The sequence below is a fragment of the Ahaetulla prasina genome, chromosome 1, assembly GCF_028640845.1.
Source record: "Ahaetulla prasina isolate Xishuangbanna chromosome 1, ASM2864084v1, whole genome shotgun sequence".
NCBI classification, from domain to species: domain Eukaryota; kingdom Metazoa; phylum Chordata; class Lepidosauria; order Squamata; family Colubridae; genus Ahaetulla; species Ahaetulla prasina.
Genome location: NC_080539.1, coordinates 131,070,187 through 131,095,355, shown reverse-complemented (window position 1 = coordinate 131,095,355; position 25,169 = coordinate 131,070,187). Strand labels below are relative to the sequence as shown.

At 38.3% G+C, this 25,169-nt stretch overlaps 1 protein-coding gene across 3 annotated transcripts in view; it reads left to right on the top strand.

The window, feature by feature from the left end:
• The first annotated feature begins 389 nt into the window (after window positions 1-389).
• TTK (TTK protein kinase) overlaps window positions 390-25,169 on the top strand; it is a 41,807-nt gene continuing 17,027 nt past the window's right edge. Inside the window, exons 1-12 of one of the 3 annotated variants that reach the window (XM_058175978.1) lie at window positions 440-512; window positions 1,712-1,739; window positions 7,155-7,298; window positions 8,672-8,897; window positions 12,529-12,635; window positions 14,820-14,963; window positions 17,453-17,549; window positions 17,638-17,719; window positions 17,828-17,925; window positions 18,544-18,631; window positions 21,450-21,561; window positions 23,528-23,706. In XM_058175978.1, coding sequence (XP_058031961.1) covers window positions 486-512; window positions 1,712-1,739; window positions 7,155-7,298; window positions 8,672-8,897; window positions 12,529-12,635; window positions 14,820-14,963; window positions 17,453-17,549; window positions 17,638-17,719; window positions 17,828-17,925; window positions 18,544-18,631; window positions 21,450-21,561; window positions 23,528-23,706 — 1,332 coding nt within the window. In that variant the 5' untranslated portion in view covers window positions 440-485. Of the gene's footprint in view, window positions 513-791; window positions 860-1,711; window positions 1,740-7,154; window positions 7,299-8,671; window positions 8,898-12,528; window positions 12,636-14,819; window positions 14,964-17,452; window positions 17,550-17,637; window positions 17,720-17,827; window positions 17,926-18,543; window positions 18,632-21,449; window positions 21,562-23,527; window positions 23,707-25,169 lie in introns of those variants that run through there. The other 2 variants (XM_058175972.1, XM_058175987.1) reach the window with 2 other exon arrangements.

Here is a 25,169-nt window from a genome sequence, read left to right as displayed (position 1 = left end):
CCAGGCTTAGAATTGCCAAGGTTGGTGACCTCTGGACTAGATGACCTACAAGGTCCCTTCCAACTCTGTTGTTTTCTGAACTGCATGATCGAAGAACCTTGAGGCGACCGCAGCCGGCGCTGAACTGAACGCGGCCTCCAAGCGGTAAGGATAGGTTGAGCCGTGAGCTTATTTTATCCGCGCCGCCGAGGCATCGCTGGCGACTGATTAGCCCGGCTTAAGACGTGACTTTTCAAGCAATCGGGAATCTGCCGTCCATCCCTATTTTTCCCCCGGCAAGAAGTGGCCCGGGCCGCTTGCCAATCAAACAATGATCCAATCAGAAGCGGCTCGCGCGGGAGGCCCTCCCGCCGATCAAACGGAGATCCAATCAGAAGCGGCGTAAACTTCCGCCGTGGAACTAGCCAATCGCCTGACAAGCTGCTCCTTGGTGACGAGATTCAAACGGTGGGAAGGCTGCACCTCGCCCCCACCGTCGTCCTTCCATGAAGAGTCTTAATAACACGAATGCGGTGAGTTGCTCTGTAACGGCGCTCTTCCCTTCGGGGCCTCGGTGGAGTTTTGCTCCGTTCGGGAAGAGGCCGCCTTCTGAAGGCGAGCGCGGTGCTCTTGATGGCCTTGCAGGCCTTTCCCAGTTGAGCGGAGGCGGCTTTTTGGCGGCCCGTTTTGCTGCTTGTCCCCCCCCCCGCCACCGTTCCCCTGTTTGAGTCGCTGCCTTCCTCGGTACATTCGTTTCATTTCCTCTTCCTCCTCTCCCGGGTTTTGGTTTTGAAGGAAAGCCGAGCCTCCCTGCTCGCCATTTGATCGGAGCAAAGAGCCTGATTCCCAAATCCTCGCCGTAAAAGAAAAAAAAAAAAAGGTGTGTGTGTATTGGTTGGTTGATCCAGACAAGGCCAAGAACGTATTTCAAAGGGGGTCGGGGGGAAACCAGAACGAGGCATATGAAGTGCTGCACATTATCCCCCCAAGCCACGCCCACAGAACCGGTAGTAACAAATTTTACATTTCACCCCTTGAGTGGAGATTTTGAAATATCCTTCCCTTGGAAAGGGGAGGGAATGGGGATTTTGCAGTATCCTTCCCCTGCCACGCCCACCAAGCCACTCCCACAGAACTGGTAGTAAAAAAATTTGGATTTCACCACTGCTGTGGAGCATAGTTTAGATTAAGATCTATATTCTATAGAATATTTGCATTGAAGCAAAGAATTAAACTGGAACTTTTTGCAATTCCTTTCTAGTGAATTAGGTGTCTGTCAGAAAGCATTTCACAGGTAATATTAAGAACTGCAAGTCCAAGAGAAATCACTTGTATTGTTCTAGGAAGTTTTGATTGGTCCTGGTTATTTTAAAAATGATGGAAGTGTTTCTCAACCAACCCCTGAGAATTGAGTGACATGCTCAATGAGAGCATTGAGATACATACGTTGATATGTACTATGATATCATATGCATCAGTTAGATAAACAACAGGGGCAAAGTTATTGTTTTGTTTGGTATGATTCTATTTCAATTTGTAGAGGGGGATATTTCTCAAAAGCCTTTTTCCCATGGAGTCAGTTGATGAATATTGTAAGTGGTTGATTCATCTTAGGTAAATGATAAAGTACTGGGAGAAGATGTAAAGTATTATTTGAGTTGAACCATTCATAGGCTGGTGCAATCTCGAGGATTATTATAGTAATAAACATTATCTCTTATAATTATTACAGGTTTTGAAGAAAACTGAAATAATAATGGGTGAGAAAATTGACTTTATTAAGTTCACAGTATTGCTATCATCACTATTTCATAATGGTTTATAGTGCATCTTTGAGTATGGTATCAGTGTATAGAGATTTATTCCTAGAGAAAATGATATTGGTGATTGTTAGAGGACAATATATTTAAGGTTTGGGTACTAAAGCCAAAACAATGACAATTTAGTTTGTATATTTTAAATAATGCACAGAAATCCAAAATCAAGACTCCTAGAATATATTGAGAAACATTCACTTCTACGCACATATAGCAAATTTCCTTAATAGGTGGATTTAATTAATTCCAATGTTTCTTAATGGAATTTATTAGATTCATATCCTTTTTTTTTCCTTTAAAAGCTCAAGTCAGTGTAGCATTCCTCCAATTTATTCCCACAACAACAAACCTGTGAGTTGGTTTGTGCTAAGAGAACGACAGACTCAGAGTCATCAAGTAAACTTTGGTAATCCTGGGTCTTTCCATTGCTTGCCCAACACTTTAAGACAAATTCCTGACTGGCTCGGGAATTCTGGGAGTTAAAGTTCACAAGTTATAAAGGGGCTATAAGTTCCCACCCGTGCTTCAAGCCCTGCATCATGCTGGCTCTTTGGTAAGAGAAACAGCTGTTTTATCTATAGAGCACATCTATAATTATAAGGCTCTTATTTATTAAATTTTTGATTTGGATATACTTCATTAGTGTATCCAATTGAGTGATCTAAGAACATTCTTACTGTGTGAAAATAAGGACATAGTTTCTATGGTTATCCTCAGATTTTCCATAGCTGGGACCATTACAAATCCTGTTAGATTGAGGTCAGTATTACACTTGAGTTAATGATAGAAACAGTTAAAATCTAAATTTGATAGTTGCAATGACAGAAAGGTGTTGGTGGTTTATGGAAATAAGTCTTGTAATAAACATAGATGATAGGTCATAGTCCTTACACCTTTCATTTTGCAGCCTATTCTGCAGTCTGTTCTCCCCTTCTGGATTCCTACATGTGTGCCAACTGAGAAAAACATTTGATCTACTTATTAAAATTGGCTCCCCATGCAGGTTTTTGCCACAATATATATACGACCTCATTTATGTATTTGTTGCAGCATTTTAAATGTGTCTACCTCTCTAGAAGGAACACCACAGTGTGTCATCAGGAAGTGTGTCAATTGAGATCCAAAAAGCATTTGCTTGTTTCCAAACTCTTGCAAGTCCATATTTGTTCAAGATGCTAGGATCAGTTAAGGCAAGGGAGTGATTTGTTTGTGGAAAAAAAATCAGTTCAATCAGAGAAACAAACTGAGCAAAATCTTGTATTGCCAATGGGAAAAGTTGCCTAACACTGTGGTGGTGTAAATGTAAATTATGCTTCCTCTCGCCTCCACACGAGTGAGATTTGGGGCATTAGGTCTGGTGTTGGTATAAAACTGTGTTTCTTAATTCTTGTGTGAGTGTGTGGGAATGCTTTGTTGAGAGCAAGATTCTAAAGTATCAGTCTTGCTTAATTTTAAAGGATTGTTTAAGATAGAGTGAAAGATTTTGTGTCTTCATGTGCATATGCAATTATGTTAGAAAATGAATGTGAGATTAACATTGACATTTGCTTTCCAAATTGTTTTCATTTCAATTTACAGTGGTGGAGTTGTTTATAGGATTATATTATGCTTATTGTCATTGCCTAGTATTAGTAACAGAGAAGTGTTTTCTTAGCCAATATGCTAAGCTTCAAGTCACTTTAAAATTATATTAAACAAAAGAATGAATTGGCTAAATTGCAGAGTAATGGATAATGATCCAGTATTGTTGATACTTGAAAGATATAATCTAAGATATATATCCCATCTTTTCCTTTAAACTATGGATTTGCCTGGTGATAAGCCACCAAGCTAATGATCAACAGAACTTGATAAACTTTGAATCTATAAAACCAAAGGCGATTGTCAAGCATCTACTCCAGTGCATACTATGGGTTGCATTTCACTTTTGTAGATTGGAAGGTAAAGAGGCCTGATTTCTTGTAAGACTTTTATGGATGCATTTGAAAGTATCATCACTGAAGTCCTGGTTCTTACAGTCAGATTACAATGAATAACATAAATGAGTATTATTTATTATTTATTTATTTATTTAATTAAACTTTTATACCGCCCTTCTCCCGAAGGACTCAGGGTGGTGTACAGCCTTCATTTAAAACAATTAATATACACACTAAAATAACAATTAAAAAGCTTATTCAATAAAAGGCCAAAATTAAAACCGTCCAATTGACCATATAAAATACCCAATAAAATTACAATTGAAAAATTTAAAATTTAGAGTTTAAAAATCAGGCCAGTCCCGCTTGGATAAATAAATAAGTTTTCAGTTCCCGGCGAAAGGTCCGAAGGTCAGGCAATTGGCGTAAACCGGGGGGAAGTTCGTTCCAGAGGGTAGGTGCTCCCACAGAGAAGGACCTTCCCCTGGGGGCCGCCAGCCGACACTCATCTGATTCAAGATTAAGGGCTAAGTACGTAATGTACCATAATGATTTCCAAAATATACAAAATATCATAACAAAATCCATATGATTGTAAGGCAATCTTTCTTATAATAATTCAGTGTTACTGCTTTATTAATAAACTAGATGAATACCCATGCTCTATTATGAAATTATGTGATCGGGCTGGATAAATCGACAGTTAGAATTTGAAAATTAATGTGTAGTTACGGCCTCTCCTCTCCCCTTCTCTCCCTCAGGATGGCCCCACAAAAGCCTCTCCTCTCCCCGAAGTTGGCTCCATAGAAGCCTCTCTTCTCCCCTTCTCCCCCTCAGGCTGGCCTCACAGAAGCCTGTCCCATGCTATCCCTTTCTCTCCAGAGTTATTTTCAAGTTGGGAGGGGGAGTAGAACGTCTAACTAATTAGCATCAGAACTTATTATAATAATATAGGAAATACTAATGCTCTGATGGTCATTTCGAAAAATCCTTTCTTAGTGAGCACCTAGAAGCCAAGAGGAACATATGTGGCAAATTTCAAGTTTGTAGGCTTTACAGTTCTGGAGATTTCGTGATTAATGCATGAGAGGTTTTCACTTTTATATATATAGATTTTTTGGTAGCTTGGTACCATTTTCCTCATTCACTTATATTTTCTGCTCCAGCTTCTTATGAACTGTCCACATTATGGAAGGGCCTACTGAGGAATTTTATGTATGCCTAAAAGGATCCACAAGATAAAAATCCATTTTATCCAACACTAGATAAATTTCAAACTAAAGTAATTCCTAACAAAACATTAGCTTCAACATTTATTTTTAAATTCTTCATGCAATAATTTTTTCCCCAGTTTTGATCCAAGTTTGGTATTTTAGTTGCTATAGTTCTTAGTTCTTATGATTCTGAACTGTGTGGAAGCAAAGACATAAATCCTCTGTTATCAGAAAATTGAATATGTTTGTGTGTACTAAGAATGCAACAGTGCGGCTTTTTAGGGGGGGGGGGAAACCCAGGAAAAAATATTGAGATGTACAAATGACTAAAATGTGTGCTTTATTTTTTCCCCCAAGAAGAGGTAGGGAAACTGTACTAGCAGTGAAGAAAATTGTTTGAATGAATGAAGAAAACAGTCAGAAAAGAGGTTGAACAAGAAAGAGCTACACTAGCTAATTTTAGCAAATTAATGAAGGAAAACAAATCTCAGCAACAGATTAAACGGAAGTCAGTCATTCCCAATTTACAGATAATGTCCACTATCTGACTTCAGACTGTAAGAAGTTTGAGAAAATCAAGTTTCCCAAGTGAAAGTAAATCGCCAAACAGCCTAGAAAAGATGGTTAAGCAAGAATTAGGTAGTATTTAGGAGTCTTTAATACACTTTAATGAGGTTTAGATTATTGCAACAGACTCTTGAAATCTTGTCACAGCCCCTTTCTATTTCCATTTATACTTAACCAATCAAGGTGGAGCTGTTTTCAGGTTTTTTTCCCCAGGCTTTCTACTTTCCCAGGAGTCATTACCTTTTCTGTAATGGTTCAGCATGCTTTTCCCACTTACATACCTTCACTTCCAGCAGGATTGGTGATATTTATTTATTTATTTATTTATTTATTCGTACTTTTATACCGCCCTATCTCCCTAGGGACTCAGGGCGGTGTACAGCCATATAAAAACACATAAATATACAAAGTAAAACATTCATCTAAAAAACTTATTATATAGGCCAAATATTTAAAATAAACATATAAATAATAAAACCCAATTTAAAACCAAATCTAAAATTTAGACATTTAAAAATTTAAAACCCTAGTCTAGTCCTGCGCAGATAAATAGATGTGTCTTAAACTCTTGGCGGAAGGTCCGAAGGTCAGGAAGTTGACGAAGTCCTGGGGGAAGCTCGTTCCAGAGGGTGGGAGCCCCCACAGAAAAGGCCCTTCCCCTGGGCGTCGCCAGTCGGCACTTCCTGGCCGACAGCACCCTGAGGAGTCCCTCCCTGTGAGAGCGCACGGGTCGGTGGGAGGCATTCAGTGGCAGCAGACAGTCCCGTAAGTAACCCGGCCCTATGCCATGGAGCGCTTTGAAGATAAACATTTGCTCAGAGATAAATGGACTTCATTTAAGAGGATGAAAGTTTGAGTTGTCTATTAAACAGAGCCCCTCTCCTCTCCCTTCAGAGAAAATAGCTATTCCTCTATAAAAAGGAAAAGGGGCGCTAGAAACAATTGATCTTTTAAGGCAGAATTATTTCCATTTCCATTAATGTGGTTCACAGAAGTATTACAAAGAAGTAGAAATAAAGAAAATTGGAATGTTATTTTTGTAGCAAAACATCACTGATACATTTAGTAATAGATTTTTTTAAAAAATAACATAATTTTTTATCTCACATCCTAAATTGTATACTTTTAATTTAAACTCTGAGGATGGACTGGGGAGAGGCAAATGTGGCAATTCTGTGAGGTGGCTTTATACTGCTTCAGCTGGTTGCTTTTGCAACTTTTCCAGTCTCAGTACGGTATGACTAGATTGTTAATGTGCTCCCTTGCCAGAAAAACTGAATGTATATGCTACACGTGATTATGCCACATTCTCAGAAAAGTTGCTTGGTTACCTTTGTGGGAATACAGAAAATATTGCATTAAAAACTAAGCTAGGCAAATGCAAATATTTCCTACTAAATTACTTATTTTTTAATGTACAAATTAATATGATTTCAATTGCATTTAACTGAATTCTTAGTATATGTGCTGAATAAATCAGAATTTGATGGATCTAAATTATTCTATTTTACTGAAACGTATAACATTACAATGTTTTTGCAATTAATTATTCCTGTATAATACTGGTTATAAAGTTATCCCAGTTTCTTTTTAATGCTGAAGTTAAACATTCAGATATTTAGAAAACTGTATATTTAATATGATTTCCCTTTTTCTAGAGATGCAGGAAGACGATTTGAGTGAAGAGGATCGGTTTGTCACATCTATTATGAGTAGAGTTAGAGACCTAAAAAACAAATGTAAAAATGAAGATAATGTTACAGATGAACTTAACTTTACTAAAGTATCAACTGATACAACAGGTATGTCACTTTTAATGATCAACTGAATAGAAGAATTCCTTCTCCACAAAAAAAAGGTCTGTTTTCTTTAATTTTTTAAACAAATTATGTTCAATGGACATGTATTAAATTTCTTCTGACAGAAAAAAATAGTAGTTTCTCTTTATAACTATTACTTTCAATTTTCCCTGCAATGTTTTTCTAAGGTAGCTATATATTTTTGTATTGACACTTGTTTAACTTTGTTTGTTACTCAAATCTTAAAGATTTAAGTAATACTTATTTTTAAGTATTAAAAAATAGCCTTATATTTGGCTATTTTTTATTAGCTAAATATAAGGAACATTTATTTATTTGTCAGATAATGATCTCAGCTGGAATGGCCTATTTTGAAATATGTTGCCTACTCATTCTCTCTGTATTATTGTGCATACATGAACACACACACACACGCACACACACACACAAGAGAACTTCCAGTGGTCACTTTGTAATAGAAAACTTTCGTCTTAAAGTGAGGAGACAAGACCACGAAGGATTTGAGAAACAAGAATTAATTTATTATTTGCGCAAATAGGACACAGACCCCCACTCATGTGGAAAACAAAGGTCTGAGCCTCGAACAAGGCTCAAGCATAATCTTTTATACCTTTGGTTACAGATATCACATAAGAAAAAGAAGAAGTTATCCTAATTGGTTGTCACAGACAAAAGCCCATATATGGACTACCATTATTATACACCATCGGGATACATATGTTGATGCATATGTTGCTATCGATGCCCCTTACTTGCCACATATAGTTACTGGAACAGGTTACAAAGAACAGCATGTAGAAATATTCCTGTGCTTTACAGAAAGCTGGCAACACCACACCTCTGCCAAGCAATATACTTCCTCTTTTATGTGACACATCGACTTCCATCTCTAATACATTTTGTTATAATCCTAACAAATAAACATAAAGCACTTGTATTATAAAGCATTGGGGTCCTGCTTCAACTTGATATTTTGAGTTTCTTTCAACTAAATATTTGTTGTTTGATTACCAAACGTTTACATTTCTAGGTGTAATCCATCTTTGTATTTAATAAGCAATAATTCCATTCAAAAAGCATTAAAAGAAAATATTTAAGTGTCTTGCAAAATCTGATGCTGTTATGTAATGCACACAAGCCACCAATCCCTCTTCACAATTATTGCATTACAAATTAAAATAATAACCTGGGTGTTATAATGGGGATTGTTGTATCTAGTCAGACATGCATACACACATCTGTTTGTAGACTTGATTACTATTTTGTGAGGAATAATTTCCTATATTAATTTTGAAGATGAATTTGTTTCTTTTAACAGTGCCTGAAAGACACTTAATTTTGTTTGTGTGTTTTAGATAATTCTGGAACTGTTAATCAGATTATGATGACTGCTAATAATCCTGAGGATTGGTTGAGTTTCTTACTCAAAATGGAGAAAAGGGGCACTTTTCAGACTGACACAAGCTTACTAAATAGATTGATTGGTCGTTACAGCCAAGCAGTTGCATCACTGTCAGCAGAAAAATATAGCCAGAATGAAAATTATGCTCATATTCTGGTTAGATTTGCGGAACTGAAGGCGTAAGTATTTGCAATCCGGGGAAAAAATTCAAATGGACTCACTTTGATAGTGTTTTACACAAAACCATGCTTATTTTAACTATGTTTTGTTGAAGTCATAAAAAAGTGCATCTTCTAGAAAAGAAAAACAATTCTGAGATTTAAATTTTGATTGCTTCCTTTTTGTTGCTTTTGCTTTTGCCCTTGCATTTCTAGATTAGAGGCTTTGACTTTACACATACCCCATCTAGAACATGAACTAGTCCTGTTAGATCAGGCCCATCTTAACTCAACATTTTTTTTTACACATCCAGCCTCTGAGGTAGTCTCGAGGAGGTGGAGACAATCTTACGTTTCCATTGTTGATCTGTAACTGGTGTTTAGAGGCATTTTTCCCTCAGACTGGAAATGATATTAAGCCATCAAGACTAATAGACCTTGATAGGCCTGTCTTTCATGAATTGATCCAGTTTTCTTTTAAAGCCATCCACATATGTGGCTATCATTTTTACAACTGTTTTTTTATTTTTATTTGTCAAATTTATGTGGCTACCCATCTAACCCAAATTGACTCAGTGGGTGTACAATAAAACCAAAAATTAAAATACTTCTGTATTGTAAAATCCATCTTCCACAAACCTTCTAATATAGAAACACATCAGTAATGTCTGACGTACATTCTTATGAAAAGCCAAGCAATTTCCCTATGAGTGAATCACTGATTGTCTTTAATCAGTTTATCAACCTTCCTGATATGAAACTTGTCTGTTTCTTTCACCAACCTCCACTTTGTATGTGATTACACAGCTCTTCTTGGTTTACCATCTTCACGTTGTTTCGGACCAACGACCTAGAATACTCACAAAAATTCAACCTATTATTTAAAGCACAGGAATGGGTACTCACTGCAGGCTTCTACTTCCAAACACTAGCAACACAAGCCTCTTGCTTCCTATCCAATGAGGTGACAGAGCAATGCTGAAGAACATGACAGATATTCTGCCACAGCAGTACTGCCATCTGTGGACAATTTATAATATTGGAGGCATTTGTCATTCAACCTTTCCATGTGTAAAGTTATGTAGTTATTCTGCCATAATTTCTATTGTTTAAACTTTACATAACTTGATTGCATTTGCTTTTTGACGGATCATTCACCCTGTTCAAAATGATCCTTCTCGAACTCTTCAGAATCACATTACTTTTCGCTACCCACAAAGAGATGGTGTCATTTGCATATTTGGGGAATTCACTGTTTACCTTTAAATCATGATAATTAAAAGCAGTTTAAAAACTAAAACAGGTTCTTAAGTGGCTCCATTTAATCACTTTCATTAATATTTGCCAACAGTTTGTTTGTATTTTTGTCTTATATTTTTTTGAACCCCAAAATAAGGGCTTGGCCTTATTATCGTGTGTGTGTGTTTCTTATTATTTTGGGGGTGCAGGAGGCGGTGAGCGTGGTCCCCTCATGGCTGCTGCTGTGTTGCACTGCTATGGCAGCGCAACACAGCTGCTTGTCAGCTGTTCGGTGGGGCAACCAAAGGTGGGAATCTTCCCGGTGTTCTTGGCCTCCCATCCATCCCCCTCGCCTGCAAACTCTCGCCTCTCTGCCGGGCAACCCCTGGCAGCCCCCGATGCCCAAAGCCTGTGCCCGCGCGGTTCCTTTTTTCACAGCATCCTGCTCTTTATCGAGGGGGTGGCATGGGGGGGGAGAAGCAAGACCCGTGAAGCGAGATAGGGCTCACTCCTCTTGCCATCTCTTCTCCCCCCCTCGCCAGGGGCCGGGAAGACGCGAGGTGCGCATCTTACCTGCCTTGCAGCTCCGCCACGTGTCTTGACGTCGTCTGCAGGCAAACATGTTGTAGGGTAAAAACAAAGTTCTCGCGGGTTTGAGAAGTTTGATTGAACTTGCGAGGTTTTCTTTACCCTGCAATGTGTTTGCCTGCAGACAACAGCGAGACACGCGATGGAGCTGCAAGGCAGGTAAGACGGCTCCCTGCACCCCAATACCAGCAGCCTGGCTGCTCCTTTCCCCGCTGTTTCTTTGTTGAGGGAGGTGGCAGTGGGGTGGAGAAGAAGCGAGATGCGTGGAGCGAGACAGGGCTTGCTCCTCTTGTCCTCTCTTCTCCCCCTCTTGCCGGGCATGGCAGGGCTTCTTGTCCCTGCCCAAATTGGATGCAATTTCGGGGTGGCAGGTAGGGAGAGATGGGGCTGGGGAGACACGAGACACGCATCTTACCTGCCTTGTAGCTCCATCGCGTGTCTCGATGTTATCTGCAGGTGTTTACCACATGTAGGGTAAAAACAAAGTTCTTGCGAGTTTGAGAAGTTTGATTGAACTTGTGAGGTTTTTTTTACCCTATAATGTGTTTGCCTGCAGACAGTGGCAAGACACGCAATGGAGCTGCAAGGCAAAAGTGCCGTGTTTGCAAAAGTGCCACATTTGCTGGAGGCGGTGGCCTGAGCGGCACCTGCAAATCAGTTGTGAATGGTGGCCTGAGTAGCTCAGCTGATCTGATTAAGGGGCCGAGAAGCCCTGAGGTGACCGGGGAAGGGAAGGGCTGCCTCCTGTGCTGACCACGTCTACTCCATCACTAGGCTTATTTTCGGGGGAGGCGTATATTTACGCCTACCCCAAAAATCAGGCTTGGCCTTATTTTCGGGACATGTCCTATTTTCGGGGAAACACGGTACAAATTCTTAGAAGATCTGTACCTTCTATCCCTTAACCACTAATTCAAATGCTTTTGAAAATTCTAGTAAGCAAAGCTGATAAGGTGATTCCCAGATTACATTCATTGAAGCTCTCAGAAAGTCTCCAAAAGTCTGGGGAGGCACAAATTACAAAATTTCATATCCTTCACTCCTTTCTCATTTAATTGCCCAAAAGTCTGATTTCATGGAGGGAGACTTTCCGATAGGGTTCTTTTGAAAAGGAAAAAAAAACTACTTCCTGGCCTTCCCCTCCTTCCCTTCATGGAAGTAGAAAAGACTTAGTAGGTTATCACAGGAAGCAGGCATTCAATAGGTTGATTGTTATTGGCAGAGGTAGTCTTGAAAATACCCAATGTCAAATTTTAAAGATTTGACATTAGCAATTCTTATTGCTCATTTTGTTGTTTTTGCTACCTGTTTCTCAATTCCACATTTTCAGCTCCTTTTGTTTTCCGCATTAGGCTAGAGTATCCATTTTGTGGCAGCTTCCTGAACACTATGGTACTAGTAATCCATGGTAGCTCATGCTTGGATTTGGTTGATCATGTGGAATTGTTGTGGAATACATTCTATTGAGCCTCAGTTGCTACTTGAAATAACATTTGCTGGCTTTGACTAAGAAGAACTGGATAAGATACTTCTGTTAGAGACCACCGTGCTAGGGATAGAGGCAAGAATGGAAGGTGAAAAAATTCCAGAGAAAAAGTAGTAGTGAAACAGTTCTGTACTGTTTCCAAGAAACCCAGATGGATGTGTCCGATGACACCCAAAGTTAAGTTTGACCTGAAGGGTATACCTTTATAGTATGAAGAAGATAGTTTTGTGTAAATGTTATAGCTTCTGCAATCCTGTAAGGGTTTTTATTGTTTAAAACCATATGTAACATTTTTCTCTCTGAATTAATCAGTGTTGTATTGGGTTTTTTTATTTGCAGTATTGAAGAACCAGAAGATGCACGTGATCAATTCCATCTTGCTAGGCTGAACTGCAAGAAATTTGCTTTTGTCCATGTAGCTTTTGCACAATTTGAACTCTCACAAGGTTTGTAGGAACAGGTTTATAGTTAAATGTAGATTTGCTGCTATTTAGCCTATCTTAGCCATGTAGAGAGTCAACTGTGCAGTTACAGTCAATGTTTTTTCTTCTAAGGACACAATTATTTGATTAAGTAGGAGAACACATTAATTACAGAATGATTAAATGGTTCTTTTCTTTTTAAAGGTAGTTTCCAACAAATTTTACACCAAAGAAGATAAAATTAGAATACATCATTTCTTTACTGTAACTTGAACATCATATTGTCCTGTTCTCACTCTATTTTTTCACTTCACTACTTCTCCAATGTATTACAAATTCAGCTGGTCAAAAGGAAACTATTTTTAATTGCGGTAAAGATATTTTTGCTGTGCAGTGCTTGGGTAGCTGTAAATTGAAATAGTGAATAGAAATAAACTAAAGTGGCATTTCTATGTAATAGTGATTGTTTAATAAATAAATATAAAATATTTAAATATTTTAAATATTTCTATAAAATATTAAATAATGTATTTAATATAATTCTTTCAACTGTATTTATTTCATTACAGGATATGTATCCCATCTTTATTTTATATAATTCAAAATGGTATACATAATCCTCCCATCTTCTATTTTCTCCACCAGAGCAACCCAATTAGGCAGGTTGGACAAAGAGAATAACTGGCCCAAAATCACTGCACTGGCTTTCATGCGTAAGAGAAGGAGGACTAGAACTCAAGACCTTAAATTTTTATCTCGGCCCTTAACCAGTTGCCAAACTGGCGCTTATATTTAAATAATTTAATTTAATATTAAACTTTCAAAACAACTACATTAAGATCTTAGAAAAATATTGATATATATACATTTTAAATCTTAAAGGAAATATAGGTAATCCTCACTTAATTATTGAAGATGGGACCAGCAACTGTTGCGAAGTGATGTGGTCATTACGCAAATGTCATGTGACTACTCTGCTTAGCGACAGCAGTTCTGGCAATTCCAGTTGCTGCTGTTGAGTGAATCTCACGTGGTTGTTAGGTGAGGACTCACCTGGATCCAATCCATTCTTGGAAGAAGATAAGGGGCTGCTTCCACTTCATCTTCCCCCCATCCACCTATCCCTTTCCGCTGATTTCCCCGCTGCTCAACACTTCCTACAGTGCCCACAATATTGCATTCCACCACTGTACTGATTTGACTTTTGCTCCATTCTTTTATGCCAGTGCAGGGGAGACTGTCTCTTGGATGTTGACCTTATCCTCCATTCGCAAAAGAAACACCTAGCCAAAGTGTAAGAAAAGCCCCAGCCGGTGTGTAAGAGGAAGGCGCTACCTATACTGGCAGAAAAAGAACGCTCGCAGTCTGTACAGTGAGGTGGCATGATAGTGGCAGGCAAGGCCAGACTGTGGGAGCAGCTAAAGGCAGCAAGTAGATGGGCAGCCAAAAGGGGATTATAAATGCGGGGTAATCCAGAATTTTGGTCCGTTGACCGCAGGGGTGCTACAATGGCTGGAATTTAAAGGACCAGTCATAAGTCAGAAAGCTGAACAAATGAACATTAAGCAAGGACTATGTTTACTTATTTCAGTCTATAATAAATATCAAATCAGATTTGACATCTATGTCTTACATTGTTTTCCCTTAGCTTGATAATGTCAAATTTTAAATAGAGAAAATGCATTGGCCATTGATTTGTTTTAAATATCTGTGTGACATTGAAAACTATCTCAAGTAAATTTAATTTATTTGCCTAATTATGGATTATTTCTTTTGATAAAAGCTATTATATTAATTCTGTATAAAAGGTTTTCTATGATACTTTACTATTGAAATTAATGTTTCACAAGAAGCAAAGAAAAGCTAGATCTGTTGTAAAGGAAAATAATTCAGCAGAATGCTTTGAGAAATAATCCTTTTGAAAATGATTGCAACAAGTAATAGTTCTTTGTTAAGCACTTTGTGCTTGGGAGCACTTTGTGCTTGGGAGCCAGATGGGATTGGTTCTAATTAGTTGAAGATTTCTGGGGAATTTGTTCCTTTAGGATAGATTGGGACATGATTTGGTGTTGTTGTGAAGAAAGTTGCATTGGTATATCCACATAATCGCACAACAGGAACTCCACAGGACATTTTTTTCTTTATTATTTTCAAAAATATGCAATTCTTTTTCCTTGGGGGAAAAAAAGGACTGTTATCTTTTACTAGGAAATATCAAGAAAGCAAAACAGCTGCTTGAAAAAGGTGTAGAATCCAGAGCAGTTCCAGCAGAAATGTTAGAAATTGCCCTACGAAACTTAAACTTACAAAAAACACAACTACTTTCTGTTGAAGAAAAAGAAAATTTGTCAGGTGAGCCATAAACTATTGAGCATTTTTAATTAAAAGGATTATAAATTGGGTAAGTAACCTCATTCTGTTCTAAACTAATCCTTAGTAGAATTTTCATATAAACTTAAAGTTTGGAGTTCATTTCACTAGGAAATTAAACACTTAATATATACTATAGCTATTTAGAAAATAACTATTTTATTTTTGAAAAAAGTGGCTCACAATTTTAATTTATTCATTCAAATGTATCAATCATAATTCCTGTCAGGGTAATGATGATTTAATAGCTGACCAGCTGCTGTAATGCAGTAATACTGTAATGATGATGCAGTGGTAGTAATGAGTCAGCAGGGTTATTTGACTGTTACCACTTTAAGAGTCTGTATTATAAGAGAGGCCCTTTTGGGGCATATCTCTCTCTCCGTATGTGCTTCCATGCTATAGTTGATGACTAATTGCCTGACTTTGCCAAGTATGTGTATGTATATATTCCTTGTAGATAAACCACTATTTGAAAGACAAATCTCTGTTTACCGTATTTTGCTCCTGGGTTGTCTCAAAATAGTCACTGTGCGCACTCTGATAATTCCAGCTTTCATTTTATTGCCTACAATGCTTGTGACTAGGTTAACTCTAATTAAATTGGATGTTTAGTATGCACAAACCTATCAATTATAGATAGGGGGCATTTTACTTTAGACAAATCTATACAGGTCGTCCTTGGATTATGTTTATAATGTGCTTTTTGCTAGATCAAGGGATCCTTTTAGTAATTATTCATGCCTTAAGACATCTCACATCTCGACATAAGGCTGCCCTTGAAGACCACCATCTTGAACTTTAAATTGTTTTTAGCATTTTATAAATTGTCCAGAGTTACTGGGAGTTGGGAAGCGCATACATTTAATAAATGAATAGATACATATGTTTAATTTTCCTCATTTTCTGTATTCTTCAGCATCATTTTTTTATTATTTTAGTAAGGGGTAAGAGCAAGAACCATGGAAGCATTGAAAGCCTGCTCCCAAGCACTGGGTATTTTTATTTGGTTCGATGTTATCAAGTATTATATATGTGTGTTAGATTCTGTACAAATGGACATGCACATAATACTTCATTCCTGCATTAAACCAAATACGTATTTTTTGGATATCATGCATCAGCCATAGAATATAAATGTGCCAAGATGCAATTGCTTTAAGGTGTTCCTGATAGATATTGTATGCCAGTCCACATTTACTTTGAAATATATTTTGCCCTTTGAATCCCATCACAATGAATCATGATGTGACATTAATTCAAATCGGGTGAAATCTAAAAAAATTTCCCTACCGGTTCTGTGGGCGTGGCTTAATTGGTGGACGTGGCGTGGTGATCAGGTGACTGAGTGGGTGTGACTAATAACAATAAAAAAATAATAAACAAAGTACACAAAACAATAAGAGGTACCAAAAACCAACTTTCATACTTTACACACACACACAACACAACTGATTCTCTCTCTCTCTCTCTCTCTCACACACACACACACACAAAATACCACATACAGCTTTGTGAGATTTTGTGCGTTTGTGTAGTTAGAGTGAAACACCACAGAAACACACCAAATCTCAAAGCTGCACAAATATTTTATTTTTATTATTTTATTTTATTTATATTTTTTAGATAAAAGCAGCTAAATTTAAAACTTTCTTAACTTTAAATTGCTGTCTAAAAAAACCCAATTCCTTAAAAAAAACCCTATTAATTATTTTTTAAAGATTCCTCCTCCCCAGTTACTTACCCAATTGAAGGCAGGCAGATTGAGTTGCTCACCGATGAGATGGATTGCAGGCAGGCAGATTCAGTTTCTAGCTGATGCAATTGATTGCAGCAGCTGAAGCAAGGCTTAGGGAGGCCGAAAGAAACAGCAAGTAGGCAAGTGGGGACCGGCCGACTGCATGGGCATGGGTGGGGGCTATTGTAAGAGGTTGTAAATAAATGATTTTAAAAACCTGTGATGATCAGGCAACTCAGCTGGGATCGCCAGAGGAAAAAAAGCTTTTAAAGGGTTCTGACGATCCCAGCTGAGCTGCGCGATCATCAGAGGCTCTTTTTAACTTTTAAAAGCATTTTTTTCGGCCAAAGAAAAAATGCTTTTAAAAGTAAAAAAACAAAAAAACAAAAACCTCTGATGATCGCACGGCTCAGCTGGGGCGGGGAGAGGGGCAGGGATTTTTGTTACCAGTTCTCTGAACCACCTGCCACCATGGCTATCAGATTGGATGATCCGGTCCCAACCGGGAGCATTTCACCCCTGATTCAAATCCTAAAATGTTATTCAATGTGCCTTACTTGCTTGAAAAAGATGAGTAAACTTCTTAAAGTTCTTCATGGTGCTATGATAAAATATATTAAAACATGTATTCTGAAATATTGTGAATTTTATTGTAATGTTTAAATGTACAGTATTCAGCAGAGATTGGCTCAAATATTTTAATTTTGTATCTTGATAAATTGCATATTTACAGGACCAAACTTGCACAATATAACTGGGAACTTGGAGAATAAGAAAAAAAATACTGATTTTAATGAGATCACTACCAGTATGCCCAGTTTTTTCCCAGGGTAAGTGAATTAAATTATTACACAACATTCTTTTTGTTCTAGCTTCAGTTGCCTTGATACAACTTCATGTCCCATGTTTTCATTTTAGAGAGAAAAATGATTCCTCAAGAGAGATTGAATTGATTTTTGGTGGACGCAAACCATTAACACAATTAAATAAGTCTAGCCAGGTAGAAAGCTTAGTTTTTATAAATATAAATACAAAATATTCTTTATGCTTCTGTTATATTTATTGATTGATTTCCATCTGATCAGTTCCATTGTATTTTATTATTTAGAAATGTATGTTTGGGAGAGTTCCTCTTCAATTAACAAATGAAAGTGAGAGTAATGCAAACGAATCATTGAAGATGGAAATTCCTACTGTTGCAAAGAGGTATGAAACAATTAAACTGGCTATAGAGAAGGATTTTGACAGGAAAGAGTATCCTATGTGTAAGCTGACGTTGAAAGGACAGAGTCCTCAATAGGTTGGCTTAGAAGGTAGTCTCCAGACTAGCGTTTCTACATTATACAGAATAGCATGAGCAACCTATGTTGCATTTGTGGCTTGGGTCTGTTTTTTCTGTTTCTTCCCCACATGTAGTAGACAGGGAAGGAGCAGGTAACTTTCCAGACCTCTGAATAGCTTTACAAAATTTGCTTAAATGTACCATAAGTACAACTATGGGGCACAAGCTGGTCATCTCTATTACAGAGTAATGGTTCAAACTCATTTGCTTCTAAAAGACAATTTTGAATTATGATAGGATTGATAAAGGGCAGAAAGGGCAGAAAGGATTGTAAAGACAAACCCAAGGCCACAGGTTTTGGAAAATTCCTATTGAAGTCTGTTTTAGTGTTTGAAAAGTGCCAAATTGAGAGACTTTTGATATCTTGTGTGTGTGTGTTTTTTTAAGAATAGTTATATTAGCTTGTTCCTTGCTAACTTTTGAGTCCTTTGCTTCTTATGTCTGGAACCTTGTAACTAAATTTTAATATTCTGGGAAACTAGGCAAACGTCTGGAACCAATCTGATCCAGCTATTGCAGCCTGAATCAAAACTTAACCAAAGTGGTCCTTACCTGCCCAGAGACTTGAAGGTAATAGAATATCTGCTTCATGTCTGTTGTTATCATTTATAAAGTTGTAGGAGGAGGAATAAGAGAAATGGAATTTGATTGTGTAAATTGTGGGGAATTGCATCTAGAAATTACAGATACAAATAAGAGACCTGGGGGAGGGGGGGCCAGATATCAGAGTTCTAATCCTGGAGAGAAAAATTTGCTTCTTGATGTCCTTTCTCAGGAATGTTTCCTGCTGCTGGCTCCTACACAGAGAATTTTTTTTTTCTGTGTAGCACCAACAGGGGTAATTCATTTAATATTGAAGAGAAAATAGCAGAGCTGAACTTGCAGTGCTCCAAATAAAATGTCTAGAAAATGTGGGTCAATCGCCTTTTCCCTTTATCAAAGAAAATAGATTGGAAACTGAAGGAAAGTCTCTCTTACAGATGTTCTAGCTAGAGTACTTGTTAACTGTGTCTTGCACTGCAAATAAAGAGCTGTGCTTCAGCCACCCTTGGCTGAGAGCAGACAAAGTTGTCCCACAGAATAGAGATTTCCATTCTGCATACAGTATAGATCAGGGGTGTGAAACTCTATCTCATTGAGGGCTGCTTCAGGGTTGTGTTTGACCCAAGGGTGAAATATAAAATTAGTTACTACCGGTTCTGTGGGTGTGGCTTGGTGGAGGGAGGGGTTAATGTGACTGGGTGTGCGTGGCCAACTTTTTTTTTTTTTTACTTTTAAAAGCATTTTTTCTACAACCACTTTGGTTGAAGAGGTTGTAAAAAAATGCTTTTAAAAGGCTCCTCTGACGATCCCAGCTGAGCTGTGTGATCATTAGAGGCTTTTTTTTTACTTTTAAAAGCATTTTTTTGGCCGAAGAAAAAATGCTTTTTTTAAAAAAAACCCCAAACCTCTGATGATCGCGCAGCTCAGCTGGGCATGGGGGGGCAGGGATTTTTGCTACCGGTTCTCCAAACCACCTGCCGCCATCGCTACTGGATCGTGTGATCCGGTCCGAACTAGGAGCATTTCACCCCTTGTTTGATCTTGGGAAGCCGGGGAGGGGTTGGCCAGGGGGGCATGACCAGGGTGGGCGTGGCCTGTTTGACGTCACTTATTGAGGCTCCATTTTCAGCCACGATGGCTTCCTGCAGCCCTCTGCCAGCGAAAATGGAGCCTGGGCATACTGTGTGCGGCCTGCCCGAACTCCATTTTCGCTGGCAGAGATACAGCAGGCCGGTCCTTCGCTGTTTCCTGTGGGCCAGATCTAAGCATCCCGCTGGCCAGATTTGGCCCGTGAGCATTGTGTTTGACACCCATGGTATAGATCATTTATTTTCTTCTGTTCAACCATGTCTGACTGCCTAGACAAGTCCCTGCAGTTTTCTTGGCAAGGTTTTTCCAAAGTGGCTTGCCATTGCCTCCTTACTAGGGGTGAGAGAAAGTGACTAGCTCAGTCACCCAGCTGGCTTTGTGCATAAAGCAGGATTAGAATTTACCTTCTCCTGATTTTTAGCCTGATGCCTTAGCAGCTACACCAAACTGGTTCTCATAGAAAAAAAAATAGGAATTTGGTAATAGAGTCATACCAATAGAGGTGGGAGGAACTTTTCTAAGCAGATTTTGGGATGGGATTCAAATGAAGAAGATAATCCTGTTAAATAAACAGGTCCTGTTATAAGATGACTCAGCCTTCCCTCCTTCCGAGGTGAGTAAAATGAGGACTCAGGTTGTTGGGGGCAATATGCTGACTCTGTAAACTGCTTAGAGAGGGCTGTAAAGCACTGTGAAGCGGTATTTAATTTTTGATACGATTTAGCAAAATGATACGATCTTGCAAAATAAAATAGTTGGGGAAGACAAATGTGGGTGAACTGTATGTTCTTCCCTCCCTCTTTTCCAGGGGTGAAATGTTCCGGGTTCGGACCGGATCACCTGATCCGGTAGCGATGGCAGTGGGTGGTTCGGAGAACTGGTAGCAAAAATCCCTTCCCCCCCACCCCACTCCAGCTGAGCTGTGCGATCATCAGAGGTTTTTTTTTTTACTTTTAAAAGCATTTTTTCTTCTGCCGCAAAAATGCTTTTAAAAGTTAAAAAAAAACCTTTGATGATCACCTGGCTGAGCTGGGATAGTCAGAACCCTTTAAAAGCTTTTTTTCCTCTGGCGATCTGAGCTGAGTTGCCTGATTACCATAGGCTTTTAAAAGCATTTTTTTACAACCTCTTCAGCCGAAGAGGTTGTAGAAAAAATGCTTTTAAAAGTAATAAAAATAATAATAATAATAATGATGATGATGATGATGATGTTGATGTTGGCCACGCCCACCCATCACATTACCCCACCACCACCAAACCACGCCCACAGAACCGATAGTAACAAATTTTACATTTCACCACTGCTCTTTTCCCTTGAATGCAATCAAAAAATAAAGGTTAGATATTCAGCCTTAACAACACAGCAGTTGATGAAATAAGAGAACATCTGAACCAAGTGATATATTGTGACACTAAACGGAATATTTATGACATGCTTGAAATTTCTACTCATTAGACCCTTTGATTTAGATGAGACTGGATACTGGTGCTGTAAATTTTTCAGGAGAGATTTTGCCTCATTTTGCATTGTTCAGTAGAGCCTTTAAACTCAGTAGGCCAGTGGTAGCTTGTCTAGAGGAGAGATTGGGAAACTGTTCTCTATGCCATAAATTCTCTTTGAAGGGTACATCTGCTTAACCCCCTTGATGTGCTGCACATTTTCATCTGTGGATTTTGGGCAGGTGGCAATGGGAAAAGGAGTGAGTGGTTATGCAGCCATTAACTGGAGCCTTATTTTTCTTCCTCTTTTATTTAGCCGTTGCCAATTAGAAATCTTATACACTCAGATGAAGAAAATTCAGAAGTTGCTATGAATACAACTCTAACGTTAAAGGAGAAAAATGATCCTGTTTATGTTAAAAAAAGAGGTTTGTTTTAATGGATGTGGAATTATGATTACTTTTTTATTTTTATAATTTATTAGTACTGTTCAAGTGCACTGGGTTCAAAAGAAACAAGGTGGGATTTCAATGCATCTGTTGAGCGCACAGCCTTTGTAAAGATGCAGCTGCTTTAAGGAGTTTGAAAGGTGTTCCTTAACTGCCTCCATATGCTCCAAAGTAACTCTTTCCCTTTGAATTCAAGGAACTGCAAAGGCTTATGATTTGTACCTTGAATATTGTGTGTCAAATTTGATTTTGCATTTTGTATTGAAAATTTAATTCTGAAAAGGAACCAATGTTCTGTGCTGGTTTAAGATATGCTTTCTGTAGGCAATTAAGTTGGTATGCATAGATTTCGATGCTCAAATAGAGCATAGAAATAGACATAGCACAATCTTCCATATGAATTATAGAAAGAGGAAAAAGGGGAAACCACTGGTTGAGTCAAATCAGAATATTGCAATATAGATTCTTATCCAGAAACTACAGGTAGCCCTTGACTTACAACCATAATTGGTAAGGAGGACAGGCAGTTCCCCTCTGTGCACAGAAGAGAACCCCTGCAACGGGCTACAGAAATGAAACTGAGATCTTGGAGATCCTCTCCTTTCCCTCCACAGAAGGAAATTCCTGTGTTGGGCTGGAGAAATGAAGCAGGGATTGCAAAGATCCTAGCTTCATTTCTGCAGCCTGATGAAGGATTTCTGCCCCTCTGTGCACGGAGAGGAGGGGCAAGGGGGGAATCCTTCAGCGGGTTGGCAGCAGCTTGCAATCTTCCCTGCCAACTTCCCCATTGACTTTCTGGGGAAGCCAACAGAGACGATTGGAAATGGTGATCCCATGATTGTGGGGCGCTTAGCAACCGGTCGTGAGTGTAAACAGGTTGCCAAGCACCCAGATCATGCTTAGGTGACCATCAGAGGTGGTGGCGCAATATTTTATGACAGCTGGGAGTGCTTTTACAGACTTTAAAACACTCTTTCTGAGCTACCATCACTTTGAATGGTCATTAATTGGGTTGTAAATTGAGGGTGACCTGTACCTGCAATGTTCTGTCTAAATATTCTGAACTCGCTATGTTCTTTTTTTATTATTATTATTTCTTTTTGTCACAACAGTATACACAAACAATTGTCATAGATAAAACAACATATTTTGAAGAAAATATATACATATATGTAAAAAAAATATGCATCAACTATATCAATTTGATATGATGAAGGGAACAATAGGACAGGAACGGTAGGCACATTTGTGCTCTCATGCACGCCCCTTATAGTCCTCTCAGGAATGGGGTGAGGTCAATAGTAGACAGTTTTTGGTTGAAGATTTTGGGATTTTGAGTAGAGACTATGGAGTCAGGTAATGAGTTCCAAGCATTAACAACTCTGTTACAGAAGTCATATTTTCTGCAATCAAGTTTGAAGCGGTTGACATTTAGCTTGAATCTATTTTTTGCTCTTGTAATTTAGCTCTTCAATTGCGATTGAAGCTGAAGTAGTCTTTTATAGGAAGGACATTGCAAAAGATGATTTTGTGTGTTAAACACAGGTCATGTCGAAGTCGACAGAGTTGTAAGTTTTCTAATCCCAGGATTTCAAGTCTGTTGGTATAAGGTATTTTGTTGTTTTCGGAGGAGTGAAGAACTCTTCTAATAAAATATTTCTGGACTCTTTCTATTGTATTTATGTCAGAGATGTGGTATGGGTTCCAGACGGATGTTCTGCTGAAGCAAAATTCAGGGGAGTTCACACATTCCATTTTCCGTTTCAAATCTTTTCAGGTGTTTCGGCCATAGAAAACAATAGAAATTGGCAAATAGATTACTTTTTAAAACTTTTAAAATCATATTTCCTATATGATTTGTCCTTTTCTTGACTGGCTGTTTTATTTAGATATTCAACTGGAATCTCTGTCACATTCATTTTAATAACTAGGTTATTTGTTTCAGAAACCGAAATACTGCATGAGGAACCAAGAATAATAGAATCCGCCTGTCTGGAAGGACAACAGCAGCCCCTTCTTTCTCTTGGAAGTTACCAAAAGGAGCAGGAGCAGTTCAAATTAAATTGTCTTGCATCTAAAAATAAATGGTCCCACCTTGAAACACAGTGTAAAAGAAACTCAGAGGTAAATCTGTTAATGCAAATTATTAATTTCGTCAATGTAAAAATTGATTTTGAGCTTACCTGGCTTTTGAGATTGTACATTTGCTGGAACTATAATATATAGTTCACTATAATATAGTGATGTTCTGTGTCTTTTTCATTTAACCCCATCTTTTCCTGTCCAGGAAAAATCTCATTATTTCAAAGTGAGGATATGCAGTCTAGTGCCTGGGAACATATTAGTATGATCTCAGGTATGCGCATGGCGCAATGGTTAGAATGCAGTACTGCAGGCTACTTCTGCTGCCTGCTGGCTGCCTGCAATTTGGCAGTTCGAATCTCACCAGGCTCAGGGTTGGCTCAGCCTTCCATCCTTCTGAGGTGGATAAAATGAGGACCCAGATTGTTGGGGGCAATATGCTGACTCTGTAAACCGTTTAGAGAGGGCTGTAAAGCACTGTGAAGTGTTATATAAGTCTAAGTGCTATTGCTGTTGCTATCTCATTTAGTTCCCCCCAGACTCCTTGTTCCACTTGACTTTATTTTAATTTCTTTTCTGATTATTGTGAGCTACTCAGAGTCATTGAGAGTCGATCAGCATACAAATTTGATAAAGTATTATTACTATTATTAAAAAGAAAAGTAAAGGGGAATCAGGAAAGTACTAGCTTTTAGTGTAACATTTATACATAGGCATACTCAGGTAGGCACTAAGATGACAGAGAACATCCGGGAGAAAAATTACAGTCCACCTTCTGATAAATGGCTGTTTTGTGATTGATCATGGTAACCATAGCACAACACATTTTGTAAAGGTGTTCATCACGTGTCAACTTTCCAAATGTGTTAGAAAACAGAGGATTCTGAGTTCAAGTCTCACCTTAGAAATGAAAACTGGCTGGGTGACTTTGATTCAGTCATTCTCTCTCAGCCCATGATGTTAGGTTCGAGGGACAACCTGATTAGTCAATTCCTGTCATAACCAATGGATTAACACCTGATTGGCCCAAATAAGTGGACCTTTGACTTGCAGAAAAAAACACTGGGAAGGAGGGGAAAAGATTTTTCCTATAAAGGAGGTTGCTCTAGACTAAAAACTAAGTTTAGCTTTTACTTTAATAAACAACATGTTTGTTAAAAGTAGATGTTAAACCGTAGTTTTTAGTCTAGAGCAGCGTCCTTTGTAGGGCTTTTTTTTCTTTTGTACTTTTATATATCTTTCCCACTAGGGAAGGGAATTGACCATGTTCCTTATAAAAACATGCTAACTATGAACACAAATAGTTTTAAGTAAAGCTATATAATGGGTAATTCTGGAGCTGTTACTCTTGATTATGATGACTGCTAATAAGCCTGAAGATTGGTTGAGTTTCTACTCAAAATGAAGAACGGGTCACTTTTCAAACTGACACAAGCTTATTAGATAGATTGATTGGTTATTACAGCCAAACATTTGCAGCAGTGTCGGCAGAAAAATATAGCCAG